Source organism: Acanthamoeba castellanii (genome assembly GCF_000313135.1).
Source record: "Acanthamoeba castellanii str. Neff unplaced genomic scaffold scf7180000084757, whole genome shotgun sequence".
In the NCBI taxonomy this organism is placed as follows: Eukaryota; Discosea; order Longamoebia; family Acanthamoebidae; genus Acanthamoeba; species Acanthamoeba castellanii.
In genome coordinates, this window is record NW_004457453.1 from 264,200 (window position 1) to 277,262 (window position 13,063).

General features: G+C 60.2%; 3 protein-coding genes and 1 pseudogene across 3 annotated transcripts in view; 3 read left to right on the forward strand and 1 right to left on the reverse strand.

Annotated features, from left to right (window-relative positions):
• The first annotated feature begins 1,046 nt into the window (after nt 1-1,046).
• On the forward strand, nt 1,047-3,340 carry ACA1_209090 (annotated as a pseudogene).
• Nucleotides 3,341-3,412: 72 nt separating this feature from the next.
• ACA1_209100 (RasGEF domain containing protein) lies at nt 3,413-7,835 on the reverse strand (the record flags this gene model as incomplete). The annotated part of the gene is made up of 12 exons (XM_004339957.1): nt 3,413-3,544; nt 3,628-5,589; nt 5,665-5,799; nt 5,861-6,118; nt 6,213-6,293; nt 6,378-6,445; nt 6,526-6,651; nt 6,727-6,852; nt 6,926-7,135; nt 7,231-7,298; nt 7,470-7,525; nt 7,659-7,835. 12 exons carry the CDS (start codon nt 7,833-7,835, stop codon nt 3,413-3,415), a joined length of 3,399 nt encoding a protein of 1,132 aa, XP_004340005.1.
• A 280-nt stretch (nt 7,836-8,115) lies between these two features.
• On the forward strand, nt 8,116-9,907 carry ACA1_209110 (uncharacterized protein; the record flags this gene model as incomplete). The annotated part of the gene is made up of 9 exons (XM_004339958.1): nt 8,116-8,240; nt 8,322-8,361; nt 8,430-8,529; nt 8,620-8,742; nt 8,878-8,969; nt 9,049-9,079; nt 9,162-9,361; nt 9,450-9,633; nt 9,792-9,907. 9 exons carry the CDS (start codon nt 8,116-8,118, stop codon nt 9,905-9,907), a joined length of 1,011 nt encoding a protein of 336 aa, XP_004340006.1.
• A 689-nt stretch (nt 9,908-10,596) lies between these two features.
• The window catches only part of ACA1_209120 (leucine rich repeat domain containing protein), a gene marked incomplete at both ends in the record, with an annotated part of 3,412 nt that continues 945 nt past the window's right edge, over nt 10,597-13,063 (forward strand). Inside the window, 11 exons of the mRNA XM_004339959.1 lie at nt 10,597-10,673; nt 10,798-10,933; nt 11,010-11,154; nt 11,258-11,630; nt 11,735-11,871; nt 11,948-11,997; nt 12,098-12,206; nt 12,314-12,407; nt 12,516-12,599; nt 12,728-12,816; nt 12,927-13,048. Of these exons, the coding sequence (XP_004340007.1) occupies nt 10,597-10,673; nt 10,798-10,933; nt 11,010-11,154; nt 11,258-11,630; nt 11,735-11,871; nt 11,948-11,997; nt 12,098-12,206; nt 12,314-12,407; nt 12,516-12,599; nt 12,728-12,816; nt 12,927-13,048 (1,416 nt within the window). The remainder of the gene's footprint in view (nt 10,674-10,797; nt 10,934-11,009; nt 11,155-11,257; nt 11,631-11,734; nt 11,872-11,947; nt 11,998-12,097; nt 12,207-12,313; nt 12,408-12,515; nt 12,600-12,727; nt 12,817-12,926; nt 13,049-13,063) is intronic.

Genomic DNA, 13,063 nt, shown 5'->3' on the forward strand with positions numbered 1-13,063 from the left:
CAGTTGCTATGGACCGGTTCATGTTTGTGTAAGACGAGGTCTGACTGCGGAGCTATTACGGCCAGGCCGCATCCGCTTTGGTGCACGCGCTTGGGCAGCCTCAGAGAGCCGGAGAAGAGTGCGACTATCGCATGTACGCACACTTGCTCTTCAATTGCTCTCTCCTGCGCCACCAAACACTCACTTGCCTTGATGCCGTCTTGGTAGGCTCATGGCGCTGGGCCACTTTCTGTTCAAAAACGACGATGTACGCACATCCTCCCTCGGTACTTCGTTCGATGGCGGTTAGGGCGTGAACTCACCCTCCCCTCCTCCTCGGGCAGGCGTGCGAGCTGGTGGGAATGCTTGGGTTGGATCTCGCTCCCTTCCGCCAGTCATCGTCCTCCAAGATCGCAGCCGTCGCGCGCGAGGTGACCTCGCTCCTCTCTTGATCCTCCCTTGCACCCTCCATCTTGCCCTGCTCTCTTTCTCCTCGCTCGCGAGAAAACAAAAATCAAATTTTATTCTTATTTTATTAAAACAATATTATTCTTATTTTATTATAAACGCAAACCAAAATGAAAGGTAGGTCGGACATCCACTCGCTCCATCCCACACCCAACCCTTGGCATTACGGTGTAAAGGAACGGTCATCAACGCGTTGCGCCAGACCATGCAACGGTCCCGAGGGGCGATGCAGGCACTGTGTGCGCAACGCAGCACTTCGCGCTCAGGAGCGAGGGACAGGAGTCATCATCCATACCCAGTGGGCTCGTCTTGTTTAAGGGATACAAGACTATAGACTCAATACTATGGAATATGATCCTGAAGAGTACGGTCTACTCCTCACCAGCCTGCTCCGGCCTACTTGAAGCCCGCTCTCCGCCGCCCGGCCCGCTCTTGTGGGTCCGGAGTAGAAAGCTGAGAAGTGTCATTTTTGTAGACACATTCCCCGGGAATGGCATTTGGATTAACATTTTAAAAATGAATAATAAAAAAAAATAAAACCACGGGACAAGGGAAAGCAGCTGCACGCAGAGGCCAAGGCCACCTTTGTCGCTGCAGTGATGGAGACGCCGGTGAGGGGCAACCACGGCAGAGCGCTGGTGGCGCTCACTAGCTTCCTGCGGGAGACGTATAAGCTGCAGGAGGAGGGCGACGCCTGGACCTACGAGAAGCACTCGGGCCACCTGCGGGCTCGACCCAACCAAGCCCTGGTGTTCCTCGCCCCCGACCACAAGAGCGGTGACGGTATGGCACTGAACTTGCCCCTCCCTCCTTCGTTTTTTGTAGTGACAAGGTGCTCCACTTGGACCCCTCTTTTTGTCCACACCAGCGTCGCCCAACAGCTTGATGAAGCACCTGGGCGTGGTGAACTCGCGGGCGTCAAGCGCGCACTACGCCAAGCTGGAGGTGCACTTCCGCCGAACGGGAACGCGCAAGCGGTGGAGCGACCTCAAGAGGGAGTTCGAGAGCGCTTCTGGCCCCACGCCGCGGCCGCTCCCCGACCTCAACGACGACGACCCGTCTTCATCCGCAGCCAACAAAGCAGAAGAACCCAAAGGTGAAGAAACAACAACGTTGCAGACAACAGAGAAGAAGAAGAATCAAGCAGTCGCTGACAAACGGAAAGACAACGTCGAAGTCAACGTCAACATCAACACCAACGGGAAGAAAGCAGTGGAGCAAGAAGAAGGTGGAGTGGCGGTGGTGGAACAGGTGAAGCCGGGCGGGGGCAGGCGTAGGGCGTACAGGTCGGAGAAGGAGGTGGTCGAGGTGTTCAACCGCACCCAGGGCCGGTGCTACCTGTGCGGCGGGCAGCTCCAGCTGGAGAACCGGCGGGCGGGCCTGCCCGGCGCCTGGCATATGGAACACATCTTCGCCCGCAGCAAGCGGCCTGACCTGGACCTCGTCGGCAACCTGCTCCCCGCTCACGCCCGGTGCAACGCCCAGAAGAGCGCCCTCAGGTAATCAACCCACGGCCCACGATGAAGAGTTGCCACCGCTTGGCTCAAAGGGTGGTGGTGGTGGTGGTGACTCGCAGCATCCAGGCGGCGGTGGAGCGGTACGGCTTCCGGGTGTTGACGGACATCGAGCGACACCAGGACATGCTGCCCGAGGTGCGCGAGGCGCTGCGCGGGGCCAAGGCGCTGTCCCGCAAGATGCTCGGCGCGGCCGTGGTGAGCGAAGCCCTGACGGACGAGGCCGAGGTTGAGCTGACCTTCTACCCCGGTACCATCGCCTCCCCAGGCCTTGGGTGGCCCGTCCAAGCTGCTGTAGCCCGCCTGACCGTGACTACCCACGCGAAGAGGTGGGCGCGCTGGGCAGCCGAGCGACAACGCCGCGCAGCGAGAGCCGCATACGGGGCGAGGTGGTCGAGCTGGACGAGCTGGGCGAGGGCCGCTGCGGTCGGGTCTATCGGGGCCTGTGGCGCGGCCGGAACGTGGCCCTCAAGCGGCCCTTCTCCGCCTTCAAGAGCTTCGTCGTCAACGAAATCGAAATCCTCTGGTACGCGTTCTCGACCACCACTTAAATGGGGCTTTGTTGGCCAACGAATGAATCCGATCGTGGTCGGTGTGCTACACAGCTCCCTGCGACACGAGAACCTGGTGCGGGTGTACGGCTGGTACGAAAGGCAGAGCACGTTCTATCTGGTCATGGAGCACCTTGCCCGGGGCCACCTCAGCGAGGAGGTAGCGACACACTAGTACCATCCTGATCAAGGATGCAAGCGTACCTGCCACCACCGCCACTAACCATTTATTGCATCCGTTCAGGTGTGCGCGCAAGTTGATGCTTTGTCGGTGCTGTTGGACGTCGCCCGGGCCATGGCCTTCCTCCACTCACACGGCTACATCCATCGCGACTTAAAGCCCGACAATATTTTGGTGCATATACTAGCATTCAGCTGTTACATTGTAACATATGGGCTCGAGCAGCGACCAATTAGCGCTTACTTTAAATTATGACATTCACGCAGATAACGGACCAGGGCCGAGCCAAGGTGGCAGACTTTGGGCTGGCCAAGCTGGCGACGCCAGAGAAGGAAGGCCAGACCAAGTGCGGGACGGACTACTTCATGGCCCCGGAGGTCAGGAAGAAGCAGCCCTACGGCCTCCCCGTCGACGTGTTCAGCTTCGGGCGCATCATTCAGCGCCTACTGGCCCACGAGGCGCGTCCGACCAACCACGCCGACCGTCCACTGTCGGACCTCGCCGTCCGCTGCAGCGGCCTGCCGCCGAGTACCAAGTCGTTCGATGTTCCGCCGCCCGAGCGCAGGCCCACCTTCAACGTCATCGTCGCAGAGCTCGAAGCCTTGGCCGAGCGGTACTGGGGTGATGGGGCCAGCGGCGACGACTAAAGGAAAAGAAATCAAAGTGTTGTATTTGTTTCTGTACAGAAGGAGAGAGGAACGATTGGGCTGACCCAGCCATTACTGGAGCCACAGGGTGTAGGTGAGGAGGGAGCAGGGGCCTTGTCGCGAGACGGTGCTGTACCGCTTGCCGCCCTTGGCCATAAACTCTTGAAACGCCTGCTCGTCGCGCACCGTCACCCGCTCGCCCAACTGTTCACGCACAACACACGACCGAGTGAGTCGCCTGATGAGGCTGCCACGAAGCAGATAAAGCGAAGGAGGGCGCGACGCACCTCGTTCTGGTAAACGAAGAAGGTGCAGGAGTGCTCCTTGTGGGTGGCGCCGTGCTTGTGGTTGAGGAGCTGCATGAAGGGCGCCATGTGGACGCGCACGTCGGGATCGAGCTTGGTGAAGCAGATGCGGCACGGCGGCATTGTCAGCTTGCGGCAGCGTTGCGCCGCCGTCGTCGTCTCCGACTGCACGTCGTTGTCGTCTTCCCGCTCGTCCGCGCCCGACACCCGCCCGTCGCGGCTCCAGTAGCTCTTCACCACCACGCTCGCCGTCGCCCGCCGCTGGCGCGGTCTGCTGTCGGCCTCCGCCCCATCACCGTCGGTCCAGGCCTGCTCCTCCTGCTCCTTCTCCAGCCACTGCCCGAACTCCCACTCCTCGTCGCCGCCGTCCTCGAGCTCGCCCCACTCATCAGAGTTCCGGTCTGTGGTGGTCGGCGACGGCGCGGCCGCGGCGCTGGGGTTGCTCTCGGCCGCGGCCCGGCCCATCAGCGGGGTGGTGGGCTGACTGCCACCATTGGACTTGTCCTTGGTCGCACGGGGCGAGACGAACGAGAGACCGGCCAGCGAGCGATCGCCGCGCGGCGAGGCCGGCATGGTGCCACCCTTCTTGGGCGACGTCGTGCTGACCGCGCGGCTGTTGCTGCCCCGCCGCGGCGAGAGGATGCGCAGGCTGCCCATCCGCTTCTTCTCCTTTTCGTTCTCCTTGGCTTCCTCCTTGTCCTTCGTCTTCTTGGAGTCGGCGTCGTCCTTGGACTTGCCGGTCCAGCTGCTGCCCCGCTTGCGGTGATTGTCGTCGTAGGTGGTGGCGGCCAGGAGGGGTCCGGCCTCCTCGATCGTGGTCCGCTTCTGCTCGCGCGGGCTGATGGCCAGCCGCCGCTTCTGCAGCAGTCGCTCGTCGGCGCTCCGGTGCAGCGACAGCGGCGGAATCCGCTCAGCGATCGACCTCGGACCGCCACCACCTCCAGCACCGCCGGCGCCGGCGCCACCGCAGCCCTCGCTTGCCGACTGTTCTTCGGCGAAGCACAGCCGCTTCATTCGCAGCTGCAGGGTCTGGTTCTCGTGGCCGCCTTCGCCGCCGCTGCCCTGGGCGACGAGGTCCTGCAGGGCGAGGATGGAGCCGAACGGGTTCTTCTTGAGCTCGCGCCGCCGGGCGATGGCCCGCATGAAGTTGCTGTCGTCGGCCGACGGTCCGGCCAGCGGCAGCGGCACGGCGCCGCCGATGGTCGACCCGTCCATGGGCCCCTGCACCGCGCCGGCGTGCTTCCGCGAGTAGCGCAGGCTGCCGTAGATCTCCGTGTTCGTCGCGCCGCGCCGCTGGGGCAGCTGCAGCTGCTGCCGGAGTCTGGTCTCGTTGTTGTCCACCGACCGACTGCGTCGCCTTTCAGCCTTGATAGCGCTGCTGCTGCTAGGCGCGTTCGCCTGCTGGGCCTGCAGAGGCTTCTCCGTGGCCTCGCTCGGTCTCGGAGTTAAACGGTTATGTTCGTTTAACTCCGAGCTCGAGCCGCTGGCCGTTTGGGCCTCGGCCTCGAAGTCGATCTCTTCGGCGGCGGCGATGACGGAGAGCGACGAGAAGGAGGAGGACGTGGACGATGTCGTGGAGGAGGGCGACGGGGAACACTCGCCCACGTCGCGGTAGTCGTCGTCGTCGGCATCGTCGTCATCGTCGTCGTCTTCGAGGCTGGTGACGACGATCGAGATGTCGGAGAGGCTGCTCTCCTCTTCGCCCGTCTCCTCTCCCGGATCACTGGCGTCGGACATCCGCGGCGTCTGCAGCTGGGCCTGGCCCTGGCCCTGCGGAGTGGCGGGCAGCGGCCGCTGGGGCGCCGCCCCGAGGGCGCCCATCCCGCCGACCTCGCCCTCGCACTTCTTGTTTTCGCCCTCGTGCAGCGACGAGAGGAAGAACAGGATGCTCTCGTCTTGAATCGACGTCAGCCGTCGCATGTACCGCCTCACCTTCCTCCCGTGCTGCGGTGCGGAGTTGGCGTGAGACACAGTTCGTGGTGCGTGCGTGCGCGTGTGTCGCGATGGAGATGAAGGTACCTTGTCGGGCAGCTTGATCTTGAAGTCCTTGCACTCGCGCTGCCAGCGCTTGACATCAGAGAGGACCTCATAGACCAGCAGGATCTTCTCAAAGTTGATCAGCCCCGACGCCTCCAGGTAATCCAAGTTGCCCACCTACGTTTGGAGAGTTTAAGTCCATGTGCGGTGGTGCGTGTGCGTGTGCGGTGGTGGGTACCTGCACGAACATGAGGTCCCGCAGGATGACCGCGAAGTAGGGCAGCTTGGGCGCGGCTCTCTTTTGGAAGAGCTGTCGGTAGGCCTTGTAGTTGCTGTGGATGGCCATGCGCGACGCCAGCTTCTCGAACACCTTCCGGTCCTTGCTGCTCACCTTGGCCCAGGCCGGCGTCAGGCGCTTGACCGAGGAGAAGTTGAGACCGGCGATGATCTCCATGAGCCCGTTGAAGTTGTTGAGGTTGAACAAATGAACCGCCACCTACGCGCCACACCACACGGCACACGCGGCACACTCACGCGTTTGAGCTATTGAACGTCCAAGAACGAGAGTGAAGGAAGCGGAGGCACGGTACCGCGATGAATTTGGTGATCTTCTTGGCCTGCTCCTTGGGCGTGCCGCCCATGAGCACGTCGGTCGACACCCAAAAGCTCACCTGCGCAGGTGGGTGGGGGGGGAGGGACGAATGATCAGGTTTCGCTGCGAGAAGACGACGAAGTGCGACGACCACGCAACGTACGTTGTTGAAATGTTCAACGAACGCGCTGATGAGTGGCGTCTTGTCTTCGTCCGCCGAGGATTGCACACCTGAATGAATACAATGAACGAGGCCACGGGTCAGGAAAATGCATGGGTGAACGCTACGGGCCAGGGGCGTGGGCGCGTACCTGCATCTGCAGGCGGCGCTTGCCCGAAGCCAAGCTTCTCCAGGAACTCGGAAGGCGGAATGGCGACGAACAACTGCTGCTCCTTCCTCGTCAGCTCCGCTGCAATCTGCTGCGCTGTGAAGTCGTCTGATATAGGGAGGCACCATCGTTGGCAAACGGTTAGCGCTCGGCGTTGTGTTAGCAGAAGGCGGAGGGGAGTACCGATGGTGAGGTTGTCATCCGCGAGTTCGTCTTCGTCTTCGCTTCCGTCGCCGGTCTCCGATTCGCTTCTCGAACCCGAGCTGTCCCTCGAATTGGCACGCTCGCGTGGGGTGCCGTTGGGTGTGGCTGCAACGTTTCGTTCAGTCAGCCAAAAAGCGAAAGCGAAAGCGGAAAAGAGCGAAGCGTTGGGGCAGTGGACCTTCTCGGCTGCGGGAGGGCGAGGAGGTGATAATGGCCTGGGGCGAGCGCGGAGAAGGGGAGGGGCTGTCGGAGAGACTGTTGTGATGGTGCGGCGACAGCGGAGGCAGCTGCTGTTGCTGATGTGACGATATCGTCTTCAAGAACAGCAGCTTGTATTTGTACTGCACCTGCGCCGAGCACCGCTCCTTGATCGTCTCCAGAAGCGACGCTGCACACCGTCGGTGCGCGCGTTACACAGAAGAAGAGCCCATGGTTACCAATTTTTCCTGCTTTTTGTTGCACCGGCGGGTCGGGCCTGCGTACCGGTCTGCGGTTGGGCCGCGAAGTCGTCGGTGAACTCCTCCACCCACACCCGCAAGAACTCGAGCAAGCTGGTGTGTCGAGAGAGCAGGAAAGGGGGGTAAAATGGTGAGGCCGCTGGATGAAGTGTCCGTCCCGAGCAGGAAGGCAGGTGACCGGAAGCCATGTCGCCGAAGTGGTGGAGACCAATTTGACTCCGAAATAAACAAAAAAAGAAGAAGAAGAAGGGGGGTCGCCTGTACCGGGTCGGGAGGGGGCTGCGTCGCGGGGCCTGGTCTGCCTCTTGCTTGTCGCACGCCTTCATAAACGTGGGCCGATCGAATCAAGGAATAATAATACTTGGGGGGGGGGTGACTTGAAAAAGACGATGACGATGAAGACGGGGGAGGAGGTGGTGGAAAAGGATATTGTCTGCGCCAGGTCTTGACAACGTCCACCGACGAGGTGGAGAACTTCTTGTAGGTGAGGAGGAACGATCGCACATAGTCCTCGTTGGTCTGCTGCATGACCATCTTGGCCAGGATGTGGAAGGCCTCTTCCTTCGTGCGCCGTCTCCCCAGCGGCAGCACCGGCACCGAGCCCGACGAGTCACCGCCCCGACTATCCATCTTCACCACCGCCGCCTTCGTCTTCTGAATCGTTCTCGCGAAGAAAACAACAACGCAAGGTGGTAAGGAGTTCAGTCGCGGATACACGGGGTTATGAATTACTGTATAGTGGATACAATAGCGCTATCAAAGGGCGACGAACACCGAACGAGAACGTTGACCCATCACGAGCGTGTGGGGATCAGAGGAGGGAAAATGGACCACTCGCCGACGAGCGAGATCTAGGGCGTGGGGGCGAGTTCGAATCCCACCGAAGCCTTTCCGACAAAAAGCAGCGGCGATGGAGATGAAGCCGCACAAGAAGCATGCAAAGGCAGCCCGGCTGGCGGCAGCATTACAGGTGCAGCAGGGCCTGCTTGCGGCTTTCAGGGGCTCGGTGGCAGCTCTTCGATCCCCCAAATTCAGGTGAGTCAGATTTAGAGATGCACACTGCATTCATTCATTCACTTCCTTGCGCTCTTATTATTGACCGTGCGCCCCTTTTAGACGTAAGTACGGCGAGTACTTCCTCATCATGAACGCCCTGGTAACTTCTCCCCTCCCACCCTCGTGAGCGTGCTCCTGTGCTGAGGCGGGTGCCCGCATTGGCCCCAGGCTCTGGGCATGTTCGTGGTCATGGCAGTGCTCTATGTGCCTTGGCGTGCCACGCTGTGGGTGGGCTCCTTCTTCTTCACCATCCCTGCCGCCCAGCTAGGTGCGTCACGCCCTGACGAACCACCGCACGTGCATGCAGTGCAGACAGATGGTCAATTAATTGCGTTGGGCGTGGCAGGTTTCCTCGCAGGGATGGCGGACCTGATGGTGCAGTGTTGGGTGATTGTCCCCACGCTGGGTCTCAGCTTCTTCCGGTTTGCGTCGGGCACCATCTTTGCCTATTCAGAGATCGTCTACTTTACAGTGCTGGCTGGTACCTCTGCGCACCTCGCAATCGCCCGTCTGCAGGCCTGACCTCTTTGGCCAACAACAATGGTCACGCCCACAGGCCTGGATCCAACGTTGTGCGAGCAACAACGCAGCGTTACACCGGTTGGGGCTATGACAGCCTTTTGGATCTACTGCCAGCGAACGCTGAGACTAATGGGCCTTTCGGTGCTGCTCTTCGTCGTCTACAACCTCCCCTATATAGGCCACATGGTACTGCTGTCCCTCGCCCTGCCTCCATAGCTCCGCGCCAAAGTAGTGCTCAATCTCTTATCCGTCACCGTCCACGCAGGCCGTGCCACTAGCCCAGCTCTACCTGATCAGTACGGTTCCGTTCAGTGTGAGCTCGTTATGTCAGCGGTGACCACTCACCTGCGCCACGTTCTGTTGTGTGCGCGTGAGCAGACAAGACATTTGGCTGGCGGCCGGCTGTGTTCGTGGGATGCTGCTATGGCGTGACGGCCTACGCGGGAGATGGAGTGAGCACGTTGGCCATGCTCGCGTTCCAGTTCTGGATGTCGGCCGTCGCCCTCACGCGAGAGCTGCTGGAGCCCTTCTTCACTCGTCTCCCCGACTACCGCAAACACCCAGCCATCCTGCGCAAGGTTCATTCACCCTTCTTACCTCCTCTGATGAGCCTCGCTTCACTTGGGCTGACCTTCACCGATCGATGGATCGTCGTCGGGCGAGCAGAGATACTACCGGCTGATGTTCGGGTTTGGAATGCCCTTTGCTCTGGTCCTGTCGATCCCGCTCGTCGGCCCGCTGGCGTGGGGCCTCGCACAGGCAGCCACCGCGGCGCTGGTGGTGGAGATCGACAAGCAGGAACAGAAGCACAGCGCCCGAAAAGGCACACCGCCCATCGCCGTGGTTGCTGGTGCTGGCCCGACCCACACCGAAAAAACAAAATAATAAAAAGAGAAACAAAAGTAATCAACTGCTGTTTGCATCTAAACGGGCCACGGCTCGCGAACCATCAAGTGTGCGACGGACTGGCCCTCGGCGACAAATCGAACACGCGTTTCTCGAGAGCAGCTTGCATGTTGTCGATAGCGTTCTACGCGATCTGGTATGGGCTGATTTGGGGAATCGCCCACTTCATCTATGGTGTCCGACAACAACACGGCGAAGAGGAGATAGAAGTTGTGTAGGCAAGCCTGCCCACCCATACATATGTACAGATATCCTCTACAATCGAATCTAATCTATCAATTTCAGTCATTTATTTTATTTTATTTTATAAAATATTATAACTTATAATTTTAGTTTTTGCCGTTAATAATTGCACGTTACAAGAACAGGCTCCTAAAGCGGGCCTGTTGCAGGCCCAGGTCGCTCTGTGGCAGGGCAGTCCCAATCCACAGACCACGCCCGGAAGCGCTTCTTTTTCTCTTGTCGCGCTTGCTTGGGCAAAATGGCCGCTACTTCTGCCCTTGTGCTTGGGCCGTCGCGGGGACACGGTGTGCTGTCGCTCTCCTCAGCCGAGGCTCGATTGGCTGGCCGCGCGCTCGAGGACGCGAAAGAAGGAGCGCAGACGTCGCTTGCCAGCGGAAGTGGCCGGAAGCCGAACAGTCTCGTTCCGGCCGTCCCACCTCACACAAGCCAACTGACCACAACTCTCCCCTCCCACTCTCAGTCGCCTCACCAGCACAGCCAAAGCAATCTACTCCACTCCAATCCACTGAAGAGCCAGGTTCCAAGGGGCTGTGTGATCATCATCATCATACCAAACCGCCAAGCGGTGCCGCACCAAAGCAACAGGGGAAGGAGCAAAGATTGATTTATCAGACCCTTGGCCAACATTTGGTGAAGCCAACCTTGGACGGCGCGATTTCTCGCGATGGAAAGGCCAGAGGGCGATCAAAACAGCAAGACCCTGGTATCCAAGAGCGATGCTAGCTGCTTCATCTTCTCATGGTACCTACTCCCTCTACTAGCCCGTCAATCTCAATCTCAATCTCTTGTCGCTTTCATTCTTCATCTTTTTCGTTCTTTTGCATTTCAAATTTTCGCTATTTTGCAGCTTACATCTCGAGTTCAGGCTTACGGCCAACTTTGAGGAGAGGCCCGACGCACTGCTGCTGCGGCCTAAGGCCTACGAACTGTACCTGGCCCACTGCCAGGCCATGCGCTACGAACACACCAGCATCGCCGCCTTCGGCAAGCACTTCAAGGTAGTACGCCACTCTCCTCATCTTCATCCTCTTCCTTCTCCTCCTCCTCATCATCCATCTTGGTCGCGGGCGTCATCAGAGAGCGTTCCCCAACGTGAGCATGAAGCGGCTGTCGCGCAACGGCCTCGCCAAGAAGCGCTACTACGCCGGCGTGGCCTACAACCCGCGTCCCGCGCCCACCCCCAAGAGCCACGCTCTCGCCATCACCTGGGTCGAGGAGAACGGTTCAATACTCCTTCTTCTTCTTCTCTCTCGCTTCCTCTTCGTGTCGTGTGTGTCGTGTGTGGAGCATTTGCTAATCTCGCAATGGAATGGGTGATGATGCAGCCGAGGACATTTTCCTGGACGTGCGGGAGAAGAGCCCGACCAACAGGCGGAAGCGGGCGCGCGAACCGGGCGGCGGCGTGAGCAGGGCCGAATGCAGGGCCGAGGCCCTCCCTGACAATGGCGCCATCACCAATCGCGAAGACGAAGTGGATGCCAAAGATGGGGATAAAGAGGAAGAACAAGAAGAAGGCGACGATGAAGAGGCGGAGGAGGAAGAGGAGGTGATCGAGCTGGGCAGGCCGATGACTAGACACGACCGCGTGGTCGTACGCGTCACCCGTGGGCGGCAAACGGCGACCACCCAGCAGCAGATGATGGCGATCGGTAGGGCCGGCGTCCACCTCGGGCTGATGGGCATGCTCGACTTCTACAGGTCGGTGCCACACCCTCCACCGCACTTTGTCGCCGATGGCGCGTTTCCCTGATGAAAGCTCGCTCTCATCGCATCTTCACCACCACCACCCATCGTGCGCGCAGCCAAATGTACATCAAGGAACTGTGGGGCATCAACCCCATCAACCCGGCCACCACGGACATCAAGCTGCTGAGCGTGGGCGCGCGATCGGAGCAAAGCTCCACGCTGGCGCTCAACAGCTGCCTGCTCATGAGCAGTGGTACGCTGGCGGCGCGCACACAGCACACGTAGGGATCTGACTGAGACCGACTTTCTTTCGTTCTTTCGCCCAACAGCGAGCTTCCTGGCCGGCCACTGGACGCTTGCCAAGCACTACTTCCACAGGGTACGGCCGCTGGCTTCTCGCGCGCGCGCGATTCCCTCCCAGCGCTCCGAGTGACTCGCCGCGGTCGCGATGGACTAATGGGGGCCTCCGATCTCATCAGGCGCGCCAGCATCTGGGGAACCTGTTCGACGCGCCGGACTACGACATCGCGTGCGTGCTGCTGCCCCTCTCCTGGTGGACCCGCCTGTACTCTGACAATTTCGCCGAGGGTGCGCCGTCGTTCTCTCCTCTCTCGATTCACTTCGAAGACCGGTGCAACGTGAGGTCTCACGTTCGGAGCTATAAAACAACAACCACAACAACGACAACTGCGCAGGGCTGAGCAAGCAGGCCTACTACGTGGCGCTGGGCAAGCAGATCTGCGAGAGCGTAGACGCGCGCAACGACGAAACCTACCGCAACTTCGCCTGGTGCGCATCCACACCCGCCTCAGCCTTTTCCCCCCCCCTCTCTTCCGCGGCTCGCACTCACGCTCGCCGTGATGGATGACGTCATCCTGGTCGTGCCACTTCCCACAGCATGCAGGCCACGCTCGCGAAGAAGGACCCCTCGAGTCTCATCCACGAGTCCAAGCAGCAGAAGCCCTACCGCAGGAGCTGGCGGTCCGTGAGTGGCCTCACCTATTTCAAGTACCACTTGCGATCCCCCTTAGCTTTCTTTCTTTTCCTTTCTTTTCTTTCTTTGGCCCATTGCTGACTCACTGCTCTGGTGTGAATGTGCCGGAGCACAGGCCCGACAAGGCGACCAGCATCGAGGTCCGCTACATGATCTCGCAGCTCTACGGCGTCGTCTACCCCATCTGCGCCTTCTACCAAGAAAGTACACACACTCCCGGCCATCCCTGCCTCCGCGCGCTTTTTCTTTGCCCTCTGGGCTCTCTCCAGGTGCAGCGGCTCATCGCGCACGCCTTTTCCTTTTTGCTCCGGCAGAGGGCTGGGACCACCCGGGGTGGGCCGAGCGCAAGGAGCTCCTCAAGCAGAACCTGGGCATCGCCAACCAGCTCGAGGAGACCCTCAGCGAACAGATCAAGGCTGACCAGTCGTGCACCCTCGTACCGTCCTCCACC